Source organism: Anomaloglossus baeobatrachus, chromosome 6, assembly GCF_048569485.1.
Source record: "Anomaloglossus baeobatrachus isolate aAnoBae1 chromosome 6, aAnoBae1.hap1, whole genome shotgun sequence".
NCBI lineage: Eukaryota > Metazoa > Chordata > Amphibia > Anura > Aromobatidae > Anomaloglossus > Anomaloglossus baeobatrachus.
The window spans coordinates 216,912,810-216,938,611 of NC_134358.1; the positions used below are offsets into that span (position 1 = coordinate 216,912,810).

General features: G+C 47.9%; 1 protein-coding gene across 2 annotated transcripts in view; it reads left to right on the forward strand.

Annotated features, from left to right (window-relative positions):
* Window positions 1-25,802, forward strand: part of TDP2 (tyrosyl-DNA phosphodiesterase 2) — a 51,487-nt gene that overhangs the window by 7,890 nt on the left and 17,795 nt on the right. Inside the window, exons 2-3 of one of the 2 annotated variants that reach the window (XM_075314682.1) lie at window positions 7,912-8,030; window positions 9,796-9,972. In XM_075314682.1, the coding sequence (XP_075170797.1) occupies window positions 7,912-8,030; window positions 9,796-9,972 (296 nt within the window). The remainder of the gene's footprint in view (window positions 1-7,911; window positions 8,031-9,795; window positions 9,973-25,802) is intronic. The other variant, XM_075314683.1, reaches the window with a different exon arrangement.

Sequence of the window (25,802 nt, forward strand, 5' to 3'; positions counted from 1 at the left end):
GATCGCTAGCGATATCGTTGTGTGTAAAGCATCCGTTACTTTTAATTTTACACTATGTAGCAAAAAAATTTAACCTTCTTATATACCGTAATAACATTCAGGTGGCACATAGTCTTACCCCATGCCCTAAGTGTATAATAGATCTAAGTCATATGTTGAATAGTAGCACCTAGTAATTTAAAGTACAAAAGTTAAGTCCATATGAAGAATAACAGAAGTATTGCAACCATTCATATGACACATACTCTGACCTTGTACAAAAATTTTATAATAGATCGAAGTCCTAAAATAATAATAATAATATAATATAGGGGTCAGATTATTAAAGTAAATATAAAGTATGTCGAAGAACCTAAATAATGTTCCCTGGTTTTATGAGGGAAGCTGTGCAGCACATTTCATGATACCTACTAGGGATCTTCCACTGTTTGTAATGGAAAGTATTTAAGCTAGATAAATCATAGCCCAGATAGTAATAATACATGATGCAATTGACTCGCCCACCCCAGGGCTATGGGACACCCGGTGCCAGGCCGGACTAGTCCGGGGGACGTCAGTGGTGGTGGGGCCCGACTCCGTGGCCCTGGTGGGTGTCAATTAAATATGGCTGGTAACTTGGGGTGAATAAAGTTTATATTTGTCGTGACGCCACCTGTGGTTTGCGGTTATTAAGCCGCCGCTGCTGTGTGAGGCCTCCGGGGTGATGGAATGGCAGCAATGGTGGTACTGCTCCCCACAGGTGGAGCGGTGCCCCGGGGACACTGTTGGTGCTTGGAAGTGTCTATGCAGAGAAATAACTGAGGCAACACCAGGGGTGCAGTTTCAAGGACTTTACTCACAGTTCTTGTCAAGGCTTGCAGGAGCCTTTGGACTGCTGGGACCACCGTCAGGGACCTCCGCCTATCCCGGGTAGATCTGGGGGTAAATGCCAGTGCACCCCTCTAATTGTGTCCTTTCTCAGCTGACTTCACTGGCCACCAGCTTTGAAGCTATCTGTGGCCCTGGAATCCCTTCGTTCCCTGCTTGGTGTCACCCTCCGAGTCCCAGGGACTTCACCAGGAAGCGTCACTTTCTTTTTTTCTTGAGCTCCTGCCTGACTAGAGCTCTTCTTCTACTCTGTTTCTCTCCTTCTCTGTTGCTTTCTTCTCTGTTGCGGACACTCTGAACTCACAGAGCTCCTTTCTCTTTCACAGCTACATGCTGTCTCCTCACTCTCTCACTCTCTGAGGTAAACTGAAACTCTGACCTTCCTCTCTGCTCTACACTCGGCTGGCTCTTCCCACCCCCCGGTTGCTAAGTTACCACCCTATGGGAGCAGGGATGGGTCTTACAACCCCTCCCAGCATGCAGCATGGGAGGGTTGCTGCCACTGTCCCTGGTCCCAGTGTGTGCCTAGCAATGGGTGTAGTGCAGTTTTACCTGTGAACTGGCATGTACTCCTTTCCTTACCCAGGATGGGACATCACACCTTTGACTGGGGTGCAATGTCTCTGTGGTGACGGAAGCCTCAGGGGCGCCACACTCCCCCACAGCGAATCCCAGCACGTCCTTGGGCTGAAACAACAAAAACAATGGAAGAAACTGCAAAATTTTGTTATGCATAAAACATTAAAACTTTAGGACATTACATCACTTTATGGGAGGCACATAAATAACACATTCACCGGGGACCACATTCCAGTCCAGTGGTCCGGTAACACATAAACAGGGGGGGTCATCTTCAAAAAGAACAGGGCACAAGTATTCAGGAATAGGGTGTCATCTTCGAAAAGAACAATGGGCAGACATTCAGGGGCTATGTACTGTCCTGACTCCATTAACTCCTTGTCGTCCTCCACCAGGGGCTCCGACCCTTGATGGCGCCCACTGGGACTCCGACCCAGCGACGGTCAACAAGTCAGGCAAGGTCCTCCTCCTTCCACCTTTTGTGCTGGGTGGCGTCTCCTGGAGAACTTAGGGACGTTCAACAAAGGCAGGAGGCATTATTTCTGGAGCAGGTCCTTTAAAACTTTCAACTCGAACATTTAACTTCAGGGGTTAACTTACGGATGCGGTTACCATTGCAGGGGACCGTACTGTGCCAATGTCGTACGGGACACCGGACTTCTTCTCCAGGCACAATACATCCCTGGGCTCTGAACCTCCAGCAGGAACGGTGGCGGGGGCAGCGTACACGGTACCTCTTGATCCCGGAGTGGTGCTTTTCAGGGCTCACTCGTCATGGTGCTGTCGGGTCCTGGCTCCCAGCTGAGGAGGGATGCCGTGGGGGTCTGCGTGGCTTTATCTTCACGCGACACGGCTGCTGCGGCGGCCCTCTGTTCCTGGGCCCACACCACGGCGACCATCCTCCGGACTTCCGCCTTCCAGTCGAGCACCTGCTGCAGCGTCTGTGCTCTCACCCGGACACCGAATCGACCCAGCTCCCGCTCCAGCCAGGCAGTGGTTCCCGCGGGGAGCTCACTCGGGCCGCGATCCTCCACATCAAAAGCCACTCCGCCTCCTCCACTACGGAGTCCCGCCATGCCGCCGACAGGGCTGAATGCAGACATCTTCCGTCCGCTCTCCATAGTGGATACCGCTTCGCTCTCTTCCTTGCAAGATCAAAGGGGGCGGGGCTTACTTTCGCGCTCTTTCTGCAGGCACGCCCCTCTTCTTCCCGCGCTCAGCCAGGCTAATGGCGGCAGTTTTTTTCAGTAAAACACAGTTCTTTCACAGTCTTTTCAGGCGCACAGTACCCGGTGGGTCCGGGCACGAAATCCTGTTCGTGACGCCAAAGTTGACTCGCCCACCCCAGGGCTATGGGACACCCGGTGCCGGGCCGGACTAGTCCGGGGGTCGTCAGTGGTGGCGGAGCCCGACTCCGTGGCCCTGGTGGGTGTCAATTAAATATGGCTGGTGAATAAAGTTTATGGTTGTCGTGACGCCACCTGTGGTTTGCGGCTATTAAGCCGCCGCTGCTGTGTGAGGCCTCCGGGGTGATGGAATGGCAGCAATGGTGGTACTGCTCCCCACAGGTGGAGCGGTGCCCCGGGGACACTGTTGGTGCTCGTAAGTGTCTATGCAGATAAATAACTGAGGCAACACCAGGGGTGCAGTTTCAAGGTCTTTACTCACAGTTCTTGTCAAGGCTTGCAGGAGCCTTTAGACTGCTGGGACCACCGTCAGGGACCTCCGCCGATCCCGGGTAGATCTGGGGGTAAATGCCAGTGCACCCCTTCCTTTCTCAGCTGACTTCACTAGCCTTGCCCTTGTTGGATGAACCTGGCTCGGCCTCCACTGCAGCCTCCGGGCTGGGAGCTCGCCTGTCGGTTACTTGCCCCTTTTCTAGAGGTTCTTGCTGTGGGCTTTTGTCCGGGGAGCATGCAGCTTTCCCTGGACCTCGGTCTTTTAACCTTTGGAGATGACTTCTCCTCCTCCAGTGACTAGGGACCGTCCCCTGATGCAGCTTGATCCCTCCACCGATGTTCCTGTGGAACAGGCCACCAGCTCAAGCTATCTGTGGCCCTGGAATCCTTTCTTTCCCTGCTTGGTGTCACCTGGACCCTCCGAGTCCCAGGGTCTTCACCAGGAAGCGTCACTTTCTTCTTTCTTGAGCTCCTGCCTGACTAGAGCTCTTCTTCTACTCTCTGTTTCTCTCCTTCTCTGTTGCTTTCTTTCTCTGTTGTAGACACTCTGAACTCACAGAGCTCCTTTCTCTTTCACAGCTACATGCTGTCTCCTCACTCTCTCACTCTGAGGTAAACTGAAACTCTGACCTTCCTCTCTGCTCTACACTCGGCTGGCTCTTCCCACCCCCCGGTTGCTAAGCTACCACCCTATGGGAGCAGGGATGGGTCTTACGACCCCTCCCAGCATGCAGCATGGGAGGGTTGCTGCCACTGTCCCTGGTCCCAGTGTGTGCCTAGCAATGGGTGTAGTGCAGTTTTACCTGTGAACTGGCATGTACCCCTTTCCTTACCCAGGATGGGACATCACACCTCTGACTGGGGTGCAATGTCTCTGTGGCGACGGAAGCCTCAGGGGCGCCACACAATGCTGTGCCCCTTCAATCAGGACTGTGGAGTCGGTAAGCCAAACCTGCGACTCCGACTCCTCAATTTCCCTTGCACCGACTCAGACTCTGACTCCCACATATATTGCTTATATTTAAGTGAAAAATTGTAGTGCAATGTGAACATCAGACATTTAATCATTTTTATGATACAATATTCAAGATATTAGAACATAAAATATATTTATTGGAATACAACTTTAGAACACAACTGTAATAAATTGTAAATATGTAATATACTATGTAATATAGATTACATATATATAACACTATGTAATACACTATGTAAGTGGCAAAAAACAGTTTTTCAACAAAAACATACTAAATAACATTTGTGCAGTCTATGAATTTTTTGTAAGAAATAGAATTGCCTCCATCAGATCCTCCTTCACAGATGACCTGAAATCTGACCTAATAATTTTAAGGCTAGAGAACAACCTCTCTACACTAACTTGGGTTGGAGGAAAAGCCGTAACCACATGGGCAACATCTCTAACAATTTCAGGGTATAAAGGAATTGCCTCATGCACAGTCAGTTTTGATGAACGGTTGAATTTTTCTATTTCTTTGAGAGCAAGTGAATTATTTTGCTGAAATCTGGTCAATCTGCTGCTATAGGAGACTGAGGCTACTTTCACACATCCGGTTTGAGCAGTGCGGCTCAATCCGGCTGTGAAACCTATGCAACGGATGCGGCGAAAACACCGCATCCTTTGCATAAGTTTTTACATGCGGCCCGTCCGTTTTTTTCCGGTTGCGGCACGCTACTGAGCATGCGCAGTGGAAGAAGCCGCATCTGGCCGCTGCGGCGCATTTTTCAATGCATGCCTATGGACGCCGGATGCGGCGCGATGCGGAAAAAAACGCATCCGGCCGCCGCATGCGGTTTCTTTTACTGCGCATGCTCAGCGTGCCGCAACCGGAAAAAAACGGACGGGCCGCATGTAAAAACTTATGCAAAGGATGTGGTGTTTTCGCCGCATCCGTTGCATAGGTTTCACAGCCGGATTGAGCCGCTGTGCTCAAACCGGATGTGTGAAAGTAGCCTTAGTCGCTGTTGCCGGCGAACCACCTCCTTTCTAAAGGGGCGGTTCGTGCGGCGTCACTAAGCGGCCGCCCAATAGAAGCGGAGGGGCGGAGATGAGCGGCCGGAACATCCCGCCCACCTCTTTCCTTCCGCATTGCCGGCGGCCGCAGGTAAACTGTAGTTCGTCGTTCCCGCGGTGTCACACATAGTGATGTGTGCTGCCTCGGAAACGACAAACAACCTCCTGCGTCCTCAACAATCAATGATTTTTTGAAAATGAACGACGTGTCAACGATGGACGATTTGGTGAGTATTTTCCATCGTTAGCAGTCGCTCGTACGTGTCACGCAACGACGTCGCCAACGATGCCGGATGTGCGTCACGGAATCCGTGACCCCGGCGATATGTCGTTAAATACATCGCTGCTTGTAAAGGCCCTGTCACACACAGAGATAAATCTTTGGCAGATCTGTGGTTGCAGTGAAATCATGGACATATTGTTCCATTTGTACACAGCCACAAACCCGGCACTGATTGTCCACAATTTCACTGCAACTATAGATCTGCCGCAGATTTATCTGCGTGTGACAGGGCCTTAACGGGGCCTTTATAGTCCCCTAGGGGGACTAGTAAAATAAAAAAAATAAAAAAGTTTAAAACAAAGTTTTGAAAAATTAAAAAAAAAAATAAAACCTAAAAGTTGAAATCACCACTCCCCCTTTCGCCCCATTGAAAATTAAAGGGGGTAAAGAAATAAAAAATATACAGATTTGGTATCGCTGCATTCAGAAACGCCAGATCTATCAAAATATAAAATCAATTAATCTGATCGATAAGTGGTGTAGCAGCAAAAAAATTCCAAACGCCAAAATTACGTTTTTTTTGTCTCCCCCATATTTTGCGCAAAATGCAATAACAGGCAATCAAAACGTACCATCGGCGCAAGAATGGTACCGTTAAAAATGTCAACCTGAGACACACAAAATAAGCAGTCACTGAGCCATAGATCCCGAAAAATGAGACCGCTATGGGTTGCAAAACATACGCCACTTTTTTCAGACAAACTTATAGGGTTTTTTTTTTTACCTCTTAGATAAAAGTAAATTTATTCATGTTTGGTGTCTACAAACTCACACCGACCTGAGGCATCACACTGACACATCAGTTTTACCATATAGTGAACACAGTGAATAAAATATCTCAAAAACAATGGTGCAATCGCAGTTTTTTTTGCAATTTTTCCACATTTGGAATTTTTGTTGCCGTTTTCCACTACACTAAATGGTAAAACTCATGGTTTCATGTAAAAGTACATCTCGTCCCGCAAAAAACGAGCCCTCATATGACCAGATTGACTGAAAAATAAGAAAGTTATATCTCTGAAGAAGGGCGAAGAAAAGCGCAAAATCGGCCAGTCGTGAAGGGCTAAATGAAGTGCCCTGAGTTTAGGTTATCTGCGGTCACAGGTGGAGGGTCTGTTAACCTTTTGTCAAATACTAACAGCACAATTTAAATGGCCGCACGGTGGTGATCGCGCTGTTTCCTGCCACCATCGGCGGCCCTGGGTCACGATCATGGGGCGCCAATGTGTTGCCATGGTAGCGCAGGGTCAGCTGATGACCATAACGGTACCATGACTAACTTCCTGTGAGAGCCAACAGAGCGCTGGCACTCACAGGAAAGCAGCATTTCTGCTGATCAGAGCGATGCTGCTCTGGTAAGCAGAAATAAACAAGCGATTGGACTGTGCAGTGATAAAGTCCACTTAGGGCCGTTTCACACATCTGGCGTTTTGACGGCTCCGACACACTCCAGTACAGTGTTAATACTGTACAATGGCATCGCGGCAAGCTCCAGTCACATGCTCCGGTTACATGACAGCATGTGACCGGAGGTTGCCGCAATGCCATTGTATTCTATACACTGTACTGGAGTGCGCCGAATCCGGCAAAATGCCAGATGTCTGAAATGGCGCTTAGAGGAACTAGTAAAATAAATAAATGTAAAAAAAAAATTTTTTTTTAAAAATATGAAAAAAACAAAAACCCTTAACGTTCAAATCACCCCCCATTTGCCCCATTGAAAATAAAAATCGTTACATTAAAAAATATACACATTTGGTATTGCTGCATTCAGAAATGCCCGCTCTATCAAAATCTAAAATAAATTCATCTGATCGGTACACCTTGTGGTGAGAAAAAAATTCCAAAAATGGTAAAATTAAAAACATCAGCTCAAGATTAAAAATATAAGCAGTCACTGAGCCCCAGATCCCGAAAAGTGAGAAAACTACAGGTCTTAGAAAATGGCAACAAAAGTGCAATTCTTTTTTGGAAAAAGTCTTTAGTTTTGTTTTTTTTTTAACACCTTAGATAAATGTAAGCGTATGCATGTTTGGTATCTACGAACTCATACCGACCTGAGACATCACACTGACACATCAGTTTTACCATATAGTGAACACTGTAAATAAAAGACCCAAAAACCGTTGTGCAATTGCACTTTTTTTTGCAATTTCACCATTCATCATCCGGTTCTGAAGGGCATTGTTAACAATGAAGCGATCATCCGTGTGGAATGTGGCATCCACTGCTATGCCTTTCTGTGACTCTTCCAGTCTCTCTGTATCTCTGATACAACCTGATGATGACACTCTAAGCTCAGTGGTCACTTTTGTCTGAGAACGTCCTGCTTGAAGCCTCAAAATAGCGAGGTACTGTTAATCAATTAACGTGTGTCGTCTTGGTCTCATGATGTCAAAATGTGAATAGCAGGATGAGGACGACTGTTTAAATAATTGTAATTGAACCCCGAAATTTGTTTTTCTTTTTAGAGGGCGATTAACTCTTTCTTCGAACCGGAAGTTGAGATACTTCCAAGAGAAGAGACTTCAACAAATTTGACAAATTCACCTACATCAGAAACCATGTCTGTAATCTCATCAGATACATGGTAAGATTAAAATCCAATTGTATGAATATTTGTTACATAGAGATGTAAAGTGATATATGAGGCACAATGGACAGCGCTTGCTTTCACAGTTCTTAACGACTGACTGGATAATCTGCTATTTACAAGTCTTCTAAAGGTGGTGTCACACACAGCGACGACGACAACGACGTCGCTGCTACGTCACCATTTTCTGTGACGTTGCAGCGACGTCCCGTCGCTGTCGCTCTGTGTGACATCCAGCAACGAGCTGGCCCCTGCTGTGAGGTTGTTGCTCGTTGCTGAATGTCCTGCTTCATTTTTTGGTCGTCGCTCTCCCGCTGTGAAGCACACATCGCTGTGTGTGACAGCGAGAGAGCGACGAAATGAAGCGAGCAGGGAGCAGGAGCCGGCGTCTGGCAGCTGCGGAAAGCTGTAACCAGGGTAAACATCGGGTAACCAAGGGAAGACCTTTCCCTGGTTACCCGATATTTACCTTCGTTACCAGCCTCCGCCGCTCTTGCTGCTAGTGCCGGCTCCTGCTCTGTGCACATGTAGCTGCAGTACGCATCGGGTAATTAACCCGATGTGTACTGTAGCTAGGAGAGCAAGGAGCCAGCGCTAAGCAGTGTGCGCTGCTCCCTGCTCTGTGCACATGTAGCTGCAGGACACATCGGGTAATTAACCCGATGTGTGCTGTAGCTAGGAGAGCAAGGAGCCAGCGCTAAGCATTGTGCGCTGCTCCCTGCTCTCTGCACATGTAGCGACGTTATGATCGCTGCTGCGTCGCTGTGTTTGACAGCTAAGCAGCGATCATAACAGCGACTTACAAGGTCGCTGTTACGTCACAGAAAATGGTGACGTAACAGCGATGTCGTTGTCGCTATGTGTGAACCCAGCTTTAGGGCACTTGTCACTGATTTGTTTTCTATACTAGTATATGAAATGTTTTCTTACTGTGCACAACTAGAAATGGCTATTAGGGGAAATATTCTAGTTGGGCCTCACTCAGACATCCGTGTTTCACATATATGTTCTATCCATGATGGTTTTTTTTTCTGCTATAACATATAAGAATTATACTTCATGGGGCTGTTCACGTGTCCATTGTTTTGCAGACTGATTGGCAATTTTTATTTTTTGGTAGTCAATTTGAAAATTTACTGTTGTGGGTTGAAGTTTTAGAGATTTATTTTACTTATTTTCACATGAGTAAACCAGATGTCCCAGTGTTTGTAAAAATTGCCACGCAAACCAAAAGTTTTTGGCGCAGAGGGAAAAGGGGTAATCCAGCTCACCGTACTGCCTTGCTGGTGTGTTCCAGATCCTGCGCACGGATTTGACTTGGCAGTCAATCAATAATAGAAAAGGAAAAGAGTTCCAGCGCCAGGAATTAGAAAATTAAAAATCCATTTTATTGTGCCAATGCATATTAAAATTCCAGCAGGTACAGCATATCAGTCGGATGGCAGCAGAACAACGCGTTTCAACGCCTCAGGTCTTAATCATCATGATTAAGACCTGAGGCGTCGAAACGCGTTGTTCTGCAGTCATCCGACTGATATGCTGCACCTGCTGGAATTTTAATATGCATTGGCACAATAAAATGGATTTTTAAAAGTTTTTGGCAATCCATTCCATCCCGCTGATTACAAAAAACGGTCCCTATTTTTTATTCTTGCTAAAATAATTGACTTCTGAATGAGACATATCATCTTTTACGTCTTTCATTGTTAGAGTAGGTGCACAGAACACTGTTAATGGTGATGCTTTTGGATTCCCCATCTAGCATTGACTTGACCGAAGACACCCCAGTTTTTATAAAGCAGGCACCTGTCGTAGATGATCCCACCAAGCTGAGCCAAGAAGATGAGAGCCACATTACTCTCCTTACCTGGAACATTGATGGGCTTGACCAGGCCAACCTTCAGGAGAGAGCGCGAGGAGTGTGCTCTTATTTGGCATTGTAAGTCTATTCTGTCGGTGTGGTTATGCCTGATGATCCCTAATTTAAAGGTTGGATAACTAAAATGAATGGCAGATGAGACAGTACAAAGTAGATTTTTTTTTTTTTAGGCATGATTTTGGTAATCTTTACTTAGGTTGGGTTATAAATGTCCTATTAGGCTGTTGAGTTTGATCAGGAAACATGAGGCTGGACCAGATCTCACAATTCATACTTGGTCCATGAATGTCAGACGTGTGGAACCGGCCTACCACAAGTTGTGAAAAAATGATAAAATAAGAATTTACTACTGACCAGTAAAGTTTTACACTGGTTCTCTGCTAGAATGTAGATATTAAAGGGAACCAAACATCAGCATTTTCCTATATAAGGTGCAGCCAGTGCAGTACTGGCACTATCAGGCACAGTGTGTACATACCATTAGTGGGCAGCTCGGGTGTTTAGGCAGTGAAATTCAACTTTATAAAGTTTGAAAATTCATGCACTTTTTGATTGACGTGTGCACCTCGCTGCTAATGTCCGGGCGAGTTATGCACTTTTATCCCCACCTCCCCGCCGCCTGTTCCTCCCTCTCACTGGCCGTATGTAAATTTCTAATCTCACACGGCGTCTGAGTTAGCGCCTGCGCATAGCGCTCATCTCCGGCGCCATGTTTCTGAAGCCCACAGTATTATGGTGCATGAGAGGGTGGCACATGCACCCTCGCTTCTTCAGATCTGTTGTGACCGCGAGAGCGTACGCGGTCACAACAGGACTGGAGAACAGCTGATCTTACCCTGATTAGCTGCAGCAGACGTCTCCTACGATATCGTCTGCTGCAGCTAATCGGTAAAATCAGCTGTTCTCCAGTCCTGTTGTGACCGCGCGCGCTCCCGCGGTCACAACAGATCTGAAGAAGCGAGGTTGCATGCGCCGCCCTCTCATGCACCATAATACTGTGGGCTTCAGAAACATTGCGCAGGCGCTAACTCCGACGCCGTGTGACTGAAGATTAGAAATTTACATACAGCCAGAGGGAGGGAGGAACAGGCAGTGGGGGGGCGGGGATATACGTGCATAACCCGCCCGGACATTAGCAGCAAGGTGCACATGTCAATCAAAAAGTGCATGAATTTTCAAACTTTATGCAGTTGAATTTCACAGCCTAAACACCCGAGCTGCCCACTAAATGGTATGTACACAATGTGCCTGATAGTGCCAGTACTGCACTGGCTGCACCTTATATAGGAAAATGCTGATGTTTGGTTCCCTTTAAGGATGCAATGTTGGGTACAATGTAATGTCACAAGAGAGATGAAATGATCATATAACATTTTATTACAAGAAACTCAACATGCCGGAAAATAAGTGGGAATACTTGTGTCCTCTACCATCCTAGTTTCTAAGATGTGTCATAATTTTTGATCATATTTACTTACATTTCTTTGTCGCTCCATTGGGAGACCCAGACAATTGGGTGTATAGCTTCTGCCTCCGGAGGCCACACAAAGTATTACACTTTAAAAAGTGTAACCCCTCCCCTCTGCTATACACCCTCCCGTGCATCACGGGCTCCTCAGTTTTATGCTTTGTGTTGAAGGAGGCACACATTCACGCAAGCTCCACATCTTAGTCAGCAGCAGCTGCTGACTATATCGGATGGAAGAAAAGAGGGCCCATAACAGGGCCCCCGGCATGCTCCCTTCTCACCCCACTCTGAGTCGGCGGTGCTGTTAAGGTTGAGGTACCCATTGCGGGTACAAAGGCAGGAGCCACATGCTGTTTTCCTTCCCCATCCCTTAGGGGCTCTGGGGAAGTGGGATCCTATCCGGTCATCCAGACACTGGGACCGGTCTCCCTCCGCAGCCCCTGGGGGAATCTGCCGGACAGGAGACGGAGTATCGTCAGGGACATGGCCCTGCATCCACAGGTACTCTGTGTCCCCGTTGGGACGGCGCATAAAGCACCTTGGGCCCAGACGCTGCAGCGACTGCGGCGTGGGTATGGGTCCGGGACTACCGCGCCGACCGTGCACTGCCGGCCGGCCGCGGTTTTAACTTTAGTCCCCGGCTTTTGCGGCCTAGTATGGGATTCTCCCGCCCCCAGGCCTGCCAGTCAGGGAAAAGGGCGGGACGGTCGGTATGACGCCGACAGTGAGAGCTGGAGTACACTGAGCTGTCCTCTGCCCCCCTCACTACTCACGCTGGGGCACCAGATTCCCGCACTTTTTGTGACTACGCCCACGCCTCCCTCCTCCTCAGAGAACGCCGTCAGCCATGTTTTCAGCAACTTCTGGCTGCAGCTGAGGGAGACCCGGGGCAGGGAATCTGGTGGCCACAAGCCACATCCGCAGCCCCTGGGGGAATCTGCCGGACAGGAGACGGAGTATCGTCAGGGACATGGCCCTGCATCTACAGGTACTCTGTGTCCCCGTTGGGACGGTGCATGAAGCACCTTGGCCTCAGACGCAGCTGCGACTGCGGTGTGGATTTTTTTGTCTGGGACTGCCGCGCCGACCGTGCCTGTTTGCCGGCCGCGGTTTTTACTTTAGTCCCCGGCTTTTGCGGCCTAGTGTGTTAAACTCCCGCCCCTGAGCCTGCCAGTCAGGGAGAAAGGCGGGACGGTCGGTATGATGCCGACAGTGAGGGCTGGAGCGCACCTCGCTGTCCTCCGCCCCCCTCACTGATCACTATAGGCCACCAGATTCCCGCACTTTTGTGACTACAGGGACAGAGCCCTGCATCATAAGGTACTCTGTGTCCCCTGAGGGACGGTGCATGCAGCATCTGTGTTACAAACGCCGCAGCGGTTGCTGACTGGTTTGTGAGACTGGGACTACCGCGCCGACCGCGCCATGTTTGCCGGCCGCGTTTTTAAATTTAGCCCCCGGCTCTTACGGCCTAGTGCCATATACTCCCGTTCTAGGGCCTGCCAGTCAGGGGTAACGACGGGACGGCCGACTGGACGTCGGCAGGGAGGGCTGGAGCATACATTGGTATCCTCCTTCCCCCTCACTGAGCACTGGGGGGCACCAGTTTTTCAGGTGCTGTCCCCCCCTTGGTGCCGCAGTGTGTGTGTATATATATATATATATATATATATATATATATATATATAATCTATGTTTATTTATATGATCTCACTGTTCGGCAGCATTATTTGCTTTTGGCTGTATACCCTCACAGATTACTCTGCGGACGACATGCTGTTGTCTGCTCTTAAAGAGTAAGGGTGCCAAGGCACTGGCTTATTTTACAACCGGTACCTCTTGTGCGGCTATATTACAGGCACTGCACAGATGACAGCGACAGAGTTTGCATGATGGAATCAGCAAATCTCTGAATAGCTTTCACATTCCAGGACTCAGTCTATGGACAGAGGGTCTGCTAAGATACTGGAAGCCTTGCAGTCCAGACCGATAACACAGGGCCAGGGAGCTGTGAGTTCATCGCTCCCGGGTCCCTCTGGGTCGGTACAACATCCTGGGGTAACACCCAGATCCCACGGTGAGAACTCCGTCACGGACCGCGGCCTATGATAGGCTAAGCGGGCCCGCTGGGAACCTTCCCCGAATTCATCAGGAGTGCGTGTTTTCGATCACTCTAACTCCAGAGGGGCCGTCCAGTAGCACAGAACTTGACGGACAAGCGCTTACTAAGCGCCTTATTGACACGCGTTACCCTTTTCCCCCCTGACGGGCTTAAGGGTTGGGCTCAGTGTCACAGGGTGGATCCTCCAGTCTCTAGGCTGGCGGCTAGATCCGTAGTATTAGGGGCAGATGTCCATCTCTCACGAATGCCACTGACAGGCAAATAACGCTTATGATGAAATCCATCTATGAAGCCATAGTCGCATCTTTTGCTCCAGCCTTCGCAGCCGTGAGGGCACTCCAAGCTATCTCAGCTTCTCTGGCTGAGATTATTGCGGTTGCACATAACTCTGCCACGCAGGTTGTGTCCTTCACTTCTCAGGCGTAGGTTTTTTCGTTCTACGCCATGAACGCCGTTCCTGGACTCTGCGAGCCGTACAGCGGTAGCATCAACCAATTCAGTGGCAGTCTGCAGGGCCATGTGGCTACGTGAATGGAAGGCAGGCTCTGCTTCCAAGAAGTTCTTAACCGGTTTGCCATTTTCTGGCGACCGTTTGTTTGGCGAGCAATTGGATGAAGTTACTAGACAGTCTCGTCCTTGCCCCAGTCCAAGACCGATGGATGAGAGACATTCTGTCTCACGGTTACAGGATACAGCTCTGCTCTCGTCCTCAGACTCGTTTCTTCAGAACATCTCCGCCCCCCGAGTGAGCCGATGCACTTTTTCAGGCGGTGAACACTCTGAAGCCTCGATGTCACAAGGAGACTTCCTAGCATCAATTGACATCAAAGATGCTTATCTCCATGTGCCGATCGCACCCGAGCTTCAACGCTTTCTGCGTTTCACCATCAGGGATGAACACTTTCAGTTCGTGGCACTGCCATTCGGCCTGGCGACAGCCCCACGGGTCTTCACCAAGGTCATGGCAGCAGTGGTGGCGGTCCTACAGGGCCACTCGGTGATCATTTACCTAGACGATCCTCTAGTCAAGACACCCTCCTGGGTGGCATGTCAACACAACCTGACCATTGGTCTGGAGACTCTCCAGGGGTTCGGGTGGATCATCAAAATTCCAAGGTCAAAACTGACACCGACCCAATCACTGACTTATCTCGGGATGGAGTATTATACTCTCTCAGCGATAGTGAAGCTTCCGCTGCATAGTCAGCGTTCACTACAGACAGGGGTGCAATCTCTCCTTCGGGCCCAGTCACCCCTTGAGGCGCCTCATGCACTGTCCCAGGAAGATGGTGGCAGCAAGGGAGGCAGTTCCCTTGCGCAGTTTCGTCTGCGTCCGATTCTATCGGACACCGCAAATGGGACAGGAGGTCGACGTCCCTAGACAAGAACGTCTCTCTTTCCCTTGCAGCAAAACCTCTCTTCAGTGGTGTCTTCTTTCCACTTCCTGGGCGAAGGAAAAATCCTTCCGGCCCCCAACCGGGGCTGGGGTCACGACGGACGCGAGTCTGTCAGGGTGGGGAACGGTCTTCCTCCACCACTCGGCTCAGGGAACCTGGACTCCGATAGAGTCCTCCCCTCGGTTCAATGTTCTGGAGATAAGGGCAGTGGATCTAGCCCTAAGGCTGTTCCAGCGGTAGCTGGACGGCAGGCAGATCCGAATTCAGTCGGACAACGCCAAGGCAGTTGCGTACATCAACCACCAGGGCGGCACACGCAGTCATCAAGCTTTCAGAGCAGTTCGGCGGATTCGGCTGTGGGCGGAAGCCACAGCCTCCAACATCTCCGCAGTTCACATCCTGGGCGTAGAAAACTGGGAAGCAGATTTTTCTCAGTCGCCAGGGCATGGACGCAGGGGAATGGTCTTCACCCGCACGTGTTTCTAGAGATCTGTTGCCGTTGGGGAACGCCGGACGTCGATCTAATGGCGTCTCAGCACTACAACAAAGTCCCGGCATTCATGGCTCGGTCCAAGGATCACAGAGCTCTGGCGGCAGACGCGCTAGTTCACGACTGGTCGCAGTTTCGACTGCCTTATGTATTTCCTCCTCTGGCACTACTGCCCAGAGTGTTACGCAAGATCAGGTCAGACTGTCGCCGTGCCATCCTCGTTGCTCCAGACTGGCCGAGGTGATAGTGGTACCCGGATCTGTGGCACCTCACGGTGGGTCAACCGTGGACTCTCCCAGACCGACCAGACTTGCTGCCTTAAGGGCCATATTTCCTTCTGAATTCTACGGCTCTAATCCTCACTGTGTGGTGGCTCCTAGCGTCATCAGGGATATCTCCAGATGTCATTGCCGCCATGAGACAGGCCAGGAAACCAACGTCCGCCAAGATCTATCACAGGACTTGGAGGATCTTCTTATCCTGGTGCTCTGATCAGGGTTTTACTCCCTGGCCATTTGCCTTGCAAAGGGTGGCCTTCCTAGTGGCAGTCACATCACTCAGAAGAGTATCTCAGCTGGCAGCGCTGTCATGCAAAGCCCCCTTCCTGGTGTTTCACCAGGATAGGGTGGTTCTACGTCCGGTCACGGACTTTCTCCCTAAGGTATCCCCGTTTCGTCTTACCCTCTTTGGGTCCGCATCCAGTTCACCAATGTGAAAAGGATTTGCATTTATTAGATCTGGTGAGAGCACTCCGGCTCTACATTTCTCGCACGGCGCCCCTGCGCCGGTCTGATGCACTCTTGTCCTTATCGCGGACCAGAGTAAGGGATTTCAGGTTTTCAAGTCAACCTTGGCTCGGTGAATCGAGGAACCGATTCTTGAAGCCTACCGTTCTTTTGGGCTTCCGATTCCTGCAGGGCTGAAGGCCCATTCTACCAGAGCCGTGGGTGCGTCCTGGGCATTGCGACACCAGGCTACGGCTCGGCAGGTGTGTCAGGCGGCTACATGGTCGAGTCTGCACACTTTCACGAAACACTATCAGGTGCATACCTATGCTTCGGCAGATGCCAGCCTAGGTAGGCGAGTCCTTCAGGCGGCAGTTGCTCACCTGTAAGAAGGGGCCGTTTTTCGGCTCTTTTATCGAGGTATTCTTTTACCCACCCAGGGATTGCTTTTGGACATCCCAATTGTCTGGGTCTCCCAATGGAGCGACAAAGAAGAAGGGAATTTTGTTTACTTACCGTAAATTCCTTTTCTTCTAGCTCCTATTGGGAGACCCAGCACCCGCCCCTGTTCCCTTCGGGCTGTTGTTCTTTTGTGTACACATGTTGTTCATGTTCAATTGTTCTTTGGTTCATGTTTTCAGTTCTCCGAACATCCTTCGGATTGAATTTACCTTAGACCAATTTATAAGTTTCCTCCTTCCTGCTTTTGCACCAAAACTGAGGAGCCCGTGATGCACGGGAGGGTGTATAGCAGAGGGGAGGGGTTACACTTTTTAAAGTGTAATACTTTGTGTGGCCTCCGGAGGCAGAAGCTATACACCCAATTGTCTGGGTCTCCCAATAGGAGCTAGAAGAAAAGGAATTTACGGTAAGTAAACAAAATTCCCTTCTTTTCATAACACTTTGTACAGTTAGGTTCAGGAATATTTGGACAGTGACTGAATCTTCGTGATTTGGCCTCTGAGATGCAATTGAAGTGGAGACTTTCAGGTTTAATGGGGTTGGACAAAAATATGCTGTGACGCGTTTAGGCTATAATCATTTTTCTACAAAGCCTCCTCATTTCAGTGGCTCAAATGTACCGTATTTTTCGCTTTATAAGACGCACCTGATTATAAGACGCACCCCCAAATTTGGTGAAGGAAAAAAAGAGAATTTTTTTTTTTTTAATTTTAAATGGGGTCCATCTTATGCCAGTGTCCCTCTAACAAATCATATAGGGTATATGTCCCTCATAGCCCCTCATCCTAAAATTAGCCCCCCTTAATCTGGATATGGCCCCCTTATATTGAATATAGCCCCCTTGTGATGGCACACGTTCCCCTGTGCTGCCCATGGCCCCTATAGATCGCACAAGTCCCCCTGTGTTAGAAATCGCCCCCATAGTGCTGCCCATGGCCCCTATATAGATCGCACAAGTCCCCCTGTTAGATATCGCCCCCATAGTGCTACCCATGGCCCCTATATAGATCGCACAAGTCCCCCTGTGTCAGATATCACCCCCATAGTGCTGCCCATGGCCTCTATATAGATCGCACAAGTCCCCCTGTGTTAGATATCGCCCCCATAGTGCTACCCATGGCACCTATATAGATTGCACAAGTCCCCCTGTGTCAGATATCGCCCCCAGGCTGCTGCCCATAGTAAAATAAAACACTCTTTCCTTACCTCCTGCAGCGCTGATCTCCCTCCTGTCTCCCGCCGTGCTTCTCTTCCTCTACTTCCTGGTTCTAGTGCCGGTCATGTGATCGGCACAGCAGACTGAGATCTCTGCGTGCCTGATCACAGTGGAAGCAGGGACACCGGGGAGAAACGCTGGAGGGGGTAAGTAAAGCTTTTTTATTTTAGAATGAGTAGCAGCATGGGGGCCATATCTAACACAGGGGGGTGCATGTGCCATCACAGGGGGGCGCAGGGACAAATAATATGCACCGCTCCTCCAGCCCGTCACTGCGGTGCGATTTCAGCACCACCGGAGATGGACAGCGGCTGTGCATATTATATGAGCAGGAGATCAAACACTGCCGCCGCAGCGTTCACCTGCCCCCAGCAGTGCCCCCACCTCCCCTGGACCCTGCAGTGTGTGTGTGTGTGTGTGTGTGTGTGTATATATATATATGGGGGAACAAAAGTGCGTCTTATAAAGCGAAAAATACGGTAATTGGACACCTTTACCATAAAAAAATGTTGACTTCCTGTTCCTGTCCTGGCTGAGGTGGCAGCTTAGGGGAGAAGCTCCTGCCACCCCTCACAGAAACCGACTAAAAACAGACCCCCCGGACGAGCCACCAAACAGAGAGCAGCACAGGAGGTTACCTAAAGCAGACAGCTATGGAACGGTACCTCCTGAGAAGCTCTGGGAGCAGTGAATCAGCCTGGAGAAGCTTTGATATGGACAGAGGAGAAGATAAGATAATGGCACCGAGCCTGATGGGGGAGGAGCCTGAACGCATGGTGAGAGACACAGAAAAGCAAACACAGAGCTGGAAGGGGAGAGATAAGGGAGATATGAGCGAGGAGACAGGAGATAAGGAAGATATGAGCGAGGAGTCACAGGAGGACACAGCAGGAGAGAGGTGGATGCAGGGGACTGATGATGGTGGATCGCAATGGGAGGATGAAGGAGATATGGAGGCAGAGGGGAGAGAAGATGCAGACAAAGCAGGGCAGCTCAGAGACACAGCAGTGTTGGAGGATGAAACTGACAAACAGCACAGGGAGATTAATCCCACTCAGACTCACAGGAAGTCAAATGCAAGAATTCATAGTACCCCTTCCAAAGGAAACAAAAAGCAGCCTACTACACCAACATCACAAGCCTGCAAGCTATTGGGGGATGGAGGTGGTGGCCCAGTCCAGACAAAGAGAACTAAGAAAACAGCACCACCTGCAGGCCAAGACAAGTACACACAAAAGCTTAATGTGGACTATAAAAAACTGGCTGAAGAAGTGACATCACACTTGTCAAAAGAGGTTAAAGTGGCTATTGAGGCAGCCATACAAACATCATTAGCTAATATGCAAAAACAGATAAATGCCCATGCCTCTAGACTGGCAGAATCAGAGCAGAGAATATCTGACTCCGAGGAGACAATACTGGCTATGCAAGCACAAATAGCAGCTCTAGCAAAATCTAATGAATACTTGAAGGATAAAGCGGACGATTTGGAAAACAGATCGAGACGAAACAACTTACGTATAGTCGGGTTGCCAGAGTCTGTGTCGATTGGACGGTTGGATAATATATGCGAGTTGGAGCTACCGCAGGCCCTGGGCATAAAGGCGAAATTCAGAGTTGAAAGAGCCCACAGAGTGGGTCCACTGAGACACCAGGAGGCGAATAAGGGAGAGGGCCAAAACTCAAACAAGAATACCCCGATAAGAGCCAGGCAGGTGATTGTCAAGTACCTTGATTATAAGCATAAGGAGGAAATATTGAGGGCCTTTAGAGAACGAAAGCGTCCACTACAATATCAAGGCAACAGACTGCTAATTTTTGGGGATTATTCAGCGGAAGTATCCAGAAGGAGAAAAGAATTTACCAAAATTTGCTCATTTCTGTACAACAAAAAAGTAAAGTGCCAGCTATTATACCCTGCTACACTGAAAGTTAGAAACCCCAATGGCTCGTTTGTATACTACAAGGACTACAAAGAAGCAGAAAACATTCTCATGGCAGAGCTCAACAAGACTAGGTCAGAAAGGCAAGAAAAAGGAGCTAGTGGAGAAGGGAATAATAGAAGAGGATCCCCCACAAGCTCAGGAAGAGATGTGGGACGTCTTGGGGGACAAAAGCAAGTCGAGACCAGGGAGGAAAGGAGGCCAAGCCCGGGTCGACAGCATAATTCTCGCCTGGAACACAGGAACCAACCCTTGGAGAGAAACCATGATACCTGAACTGGAACTCGCTCATTGTTTTTCCTTTTTTTGCCTGTTTTTTTTTTTTTTTTTTTTTTTTTCTCTCTTCCCAAACAGGGAGAGGCGTTGAGGAGGATGCATTACGGAGAGAGGGTTGGGGAGGTGAGAGGAGGAGGGGGAAGGGAGAAAAGAGAGGAAAACATCCCAAAGTCTGGGTCCTCTTCCCCCCCTCTTTTTTTTTTTTTTTTTTTTTTTTTTTTTTTTTTGTTCTTCTCCTTTCTTTCTCCATCTTCTCTCCCCTTGGTCTTTTTTTTTCTTTTTTTCTTTTTCTCCTTTGTCCAGGAACATCATCCAAATTCAAATGAAGTGGGCCTGTTCTGGGCGGACTGATGGCTACCTGGAGTCAGAGATAAGTAGGACTGGAGAATCTTGCTGAGGTTTTGACATACTGTGCTAATTTTTGCATAATTTTCAAAGGCTTATTCAAGTTAGTCCGGGGATAGAACATATATTTTTTGGGGGGTGATTAGGGAGCTACATATTTTGGCTAGGAATAGGGGAGCTCACCAACGTGGCGGGAAACGCCGTGGATTTCTCGGAAGGGAAAATATGTTTTACAGTTACATGCTTTTTGTTGTATTTGTTATATTTGCAAGGTGGGGAAAGGGAGTGTCGATTTTGTGGTACCAACTGTGATTCTAGTGTCGAACATCTCGTCTTCCTTGATGCAGGGGCCCATAGGGGAGGGAGTAGTAAAAGCAGAATACACAGGTTAACATGATACAGATAACTACGTGGAATGTTAAAGGGCTGAGATCACCTAACAAACGAGCAATGATATTGAGACATCTGAAAAGACTAAAGACAGACATTGCCTTATTACAGGAAACCCACTTGGGGGGGGAGGACTTTTTCCGCATGAAGAAACATTGGGTGGGCACCGTTTACGGGGCAGCGGCACAAGGTAGAAAAGCGGGCACTATGATTCTAATAAATAAACAATTCAGTCATGAGGTAGTGGCACATGAGGCAGACGACCATGGAAGGTGGCAGCACTTAACAATCGTTAGTCCAGCGGGTAAACTCAGTATTTATAATGTCTATGGCCCAAATTCACAACAAATCACATTCCATGATGACATAAAGGCCACCATATTAGCAGATGGGGAGGCTAACATTATAGTGGGAGGCGATTTTAACACTGTCCCAGACTCAGCTGAAGATAGGAGGAGGGGCGAGGAGGGGACAGCTAATGTGAGCAGGAGTTTAGACAATAGGGATGTAACATTAGAAGACGTAGGACTGAAAGACATCTGGAGACTAACTCACCCACATGACAGAGAGTATACACACTTCTCTCACCCTCATGATAGCTGGTCACGTATTGATCAGTTCTGGATCTCGCAAGACTTACTGAGTGGAACGCAAGATTGTGTGATAGAGAATATGGTGATCTCTGATCATAGTCCGGTGAGATTGGGCATTAGAGAGAAATTCAGGAGAGGTACAGATATCATATGGAGATTCCCATCGTTCCTTCTCAGGCAAGATAATTTCCACAAGGTGCTACAGGAGTGGTGGGGAGAATTCGCAGAGGACAATAAGGAACATAGAGAGTCCCCAGTGATATTTTGGGAAACGGCAAAAGCGGTCCTAAGGGGCCGTCTGGTGGGGTACGCAGCCATGATCAAACGGAAAACCAATGAGAATTATAATTTCCATAGTGAAGCAGTACGGGTAGCATATACAAATTATGGGACAAATAGATCTCCCATGACAAAAGGCAGATGGTTGGAGGCAAAAGAGGGATTTGACGAATGGGCCAAAAAAAAGGAACAACTATTCTGGTCGCACAAGGAGGTTGACTTACATAGGTTTGGCAACAAGGCGGGAAGGATGTTGGCCAATCTGGCAAGGGGCAGCAGAAAGATGACAGTGATCTCTAAACTGAAAACAAAGGGGGGAGAGGTGACTACGGATCCTAAGGACATTAATAAACTGTTGGGAGATTACTATAGAAAACTATATGGGTCAGGGAATAACGACATGACTGATGAGGCAGAGTGGCTAAGACAAGCCCAAATGCCTAGCTTGACGGAAGAAGATTTGAGTGCCTTAAACGCAGATATCACAGTAGAGGAGGTGACGAGAACAATTGGGGAGCTTAACACCAACAAGGCACCGGGACCTGACGGTTTCAATAGTGAATTCTATAAGGCTCTGAAGGATCTGATCTCGCCGGATCTAACCTCAGTCTTTAATGCTTTCCTGGGAGGGGCGGAAATACCCAAAAATTCCAACATAGCATATATTAAATTACTCCCCAAGGGAACCAAGGACCTGGATGATCCCTCTAGTTATAGACCTATATCGCTCATAAATCAGGATTTAAAAATTATGTCCAAGATCATGGCTAATAGACTGGCCGAGATCTTACCTAGGATCATTACGAATCACCAGGTGGGGTTTATTAAGGGGAGAAATGCCGTTACCAATATCCGAAAGACAATTCTAGTGGTAGACGCGGTTAGACTGGGTCTCACTGAGGGAGGGGCTAGACCTGCCCTAGTTACACTTGACGCAGAAAAAGCGTTTGATAATGTAAATTGGGGGTGGTTAGACAGGGTAATGGAGGCCATAGGGATTGTAGGCAAGATGAGACTTTACATTAGAAACCTTTATGCCAACTCGGGAGCTAGGGTTCACACTCCGGGCTTTCTATCAGACGTGTTCCCTTTGATGAAGGGAACAAGACAGGGCTGCCCATTATCTCCTCTTTTATTCAACCTGGCAATCGAGCCGTTGTCAAGAATACTACAGGGACAAAATAGCTTTAAAGGAATCAAGATAAGGGGTTCAGAAGTAAAGACAGCGCTTTTTGCTGATGACATCATACTTTATATGGGGGACCCCGGTGCGGATTTGCCACAGACTCTTGCTTTGATTGAAAAATTTGGCTCATTCTCCGGTTTCAAACTGAACAAAAAAAAATGCGAGATCATGTTCCTAAAGGGGCATCATGGGACAATGGGGGGACAAATAAGGGATGGCTGTCTATGTGGAATTCCTATAGCACAATCTTCAATTAAATACCTGGGAGTGCATATAGGAAGATCGGTGGAAACAATCTATAACTTGAATTATGGACCGCTAATCAGGAAAATTATAGTTCAATTAAAGGGATGGAAAGGTCTGCCACTTCCATTACTGGCAAGATGTCACCTGATAAAAATGATGAGCTTTCCTAGGCTGCTGTATCCCTTCCAGACAATCCCGCTATTGCTAAAACTAAAGGATGTGAATAAGCTCAACTCCGCGTATACAGAATTTCTGTGGAGGGGAAGGAAACCCAGAATAAAGCTGCGTACGCTGATGAAGTCAGCAGAGGAGGGAGGTCTAAACTTTCCAGATGTCCAAGGGTATAATCTTGTATGTATCATGAGGCATGTAATTGATTGGGTGAGAGGAACGAGTAGGCACTCAGATCATGCGATGGAAACTAAATATGCGTCACCGTGGGATCTGACGTCCATTCTGCACTCCCCACTATCCAGGGTTGAAGGGCACATAAGGAACTCAATTATATTCCGAGACACCATGCTAACATGGAAGTCGGTAAGGAAAAAACTGGGGCTCTCATGGAAAGTGTCCAAGTACTTGAACCCCTGGGCATTCCCAAATTTTCCCCTGGGACGAGAAAACAAGCTATTTACTAGATGGAAAGAGAGGGGAGTCAGGAGAATGATAGATGTTATGAATGTGGAGGACAGGAGGTGGATGACAGGTCGGGAAGTGCTGGATAAGTACAACCTTAATAGCTCACATGTCATCCAGTATGAACAATTGAAACATGGAATAATAGGAGACCTGGGTGTGGTTGGAAGAGAGCTGAACAGAAGTTCGATTGATGAGTTACTGGAATGTGATGTAACAAGTATAAATGTCTCTAAAATTTATCGATCGCTAAGGGGGGTGCTTATCTCTCGGGAGGATAGTCGGACTTTAAAAGCGTGGGGGAAACAATTGGGAAGGGAAGAAGTGGTGGATGATATACTGAGAGGATGGGTACAAGTGCGGAAACACATTACCAATGAGAGATGGAGAGACACTCAATTCAGAATTCTACATAGGGCCATTATAGGTTTCAACATACCAGGTAGGGATAGGTGGTGTCCTAAGTGTCAAAAAGAAAAAACGGATATGCTGCATGGGCTATGGGAATGTGAGACAATCGCTAGGTTCTGGAACCAAGTCAGACTATTTGCCCAGTCAACATGGGGAATTTTCAGCAAACTAGACTTAATGGTGTGGATTTTCCACTCCTTTGAGGGAGGAGTAGGAGGAGGACCGAGCACGCAGGAAAAGAGGAAATACGCAATAACGAATGACATAGCCATGATAGCTAAGCGTTGCATCTTAAAACACTGGATTCAAAGGGAGGGCCCATCCATAAAGGAGGTTGTGGGCGAACTACACAACCTTCTGAAGTGGGAAAAACTAGAAGCGGAGAGGGATAAAGATGGGTTGACAGCCAAGTTTTTTGTGAGATGGAGACATTTTATTGAAAGCCAATTCACACAGGGAGAAATAATTAACCTGATGGCACCTTTTGTTCACTCGGAGTGGTATATCCTGAGCGATATTCAGGACAGCCTGGGTAAACTGAGAATCACCTAGGAGGGGGCTCTGGCGGGAGGGGGAGACGAGACGGTTGGGAATACCAAGACACGCTAGCAAAATTGAAATCATTCAGGGACGACACAGAGATTTAACGAATTGTATTGCATATGTTATATTATATTTCATTACCTATGTTTTGGTTTAATGTTACTGTATACTATCTTAAATCGAACAGCAACATGGAACTCCAAATTGGGGTATCACCCACCTCTATGTCACATTTTGTCAGACGAATGTTCTTCTTTTGCAATGATACTTGTCATGTTTTTACAAATTTGAAAAATCAATAAAAAACGTTTTGGAAAAAAAAAAAAATGTTCATTTTTAATTCTTCATAGAGAATCCTTTACAGGCAATCACTGCCTGAAGCCTTGGAGGTCACCAAACACTTGGTTTCCTCCTTTGCAATGTTATGCCAGCCTTTACTGCAGCTGACTTCAGCTGTTGCTTGTCTGTGGGTCTTTCTGCCTTAAGTTTTGTGTTAATTATCTGAAATGCACCTCTATGGTGTTAAGATCTGGTGATTGACTTGGCCATTACAGAGTATTTCACTACTTCGCCTTAAACTCCTGGATTGCTTTCGTAGTATATTTTGGGTCATTGTCCATTTGTACCGTGAAGCGCCATCCAATCAACCTTGCTGCATTTGATTGAATCTGAGCAGAAAGCTTAGCCCTGTGCACTTCAGAATTCATTTGTCTGCTTCTGTGTTCAGTCATATTATCAATAAACACTAATGATCCAGTGCCATTGGAAGCCATGCATACTCAGCCATCTCACTGCCTCCACCATGTGTTACAGAGGACGTGGTGTGCTTTGGATCATGAGCCCTTCCAAGCCTTCTGCATACTTTCTTCTTCCATTACTCTGTTACAGGTTAATGTTCGTTCAGTTTGTCCAAAGAATGCTTTTCCAGAACTGAGCTAGCTTCTTTAGATGTTTTTGCCAGTCTAATCTGGCCTTTCTATTTTTAAGGCTAATTAATGGTTTGCACCTTGTGGTGAACCCTCTGTATTTGCTCTCCTGAAGTCTTCGCTTTATGGTAGATACTGAAACACCTTCTTCTTGACTAGTGTTCTTCACTTGGGTGGATGTTGTGAAGGGGTTTCCCTTCACTAAGGAAAGGATTCTCTGATCATCTACCACTATA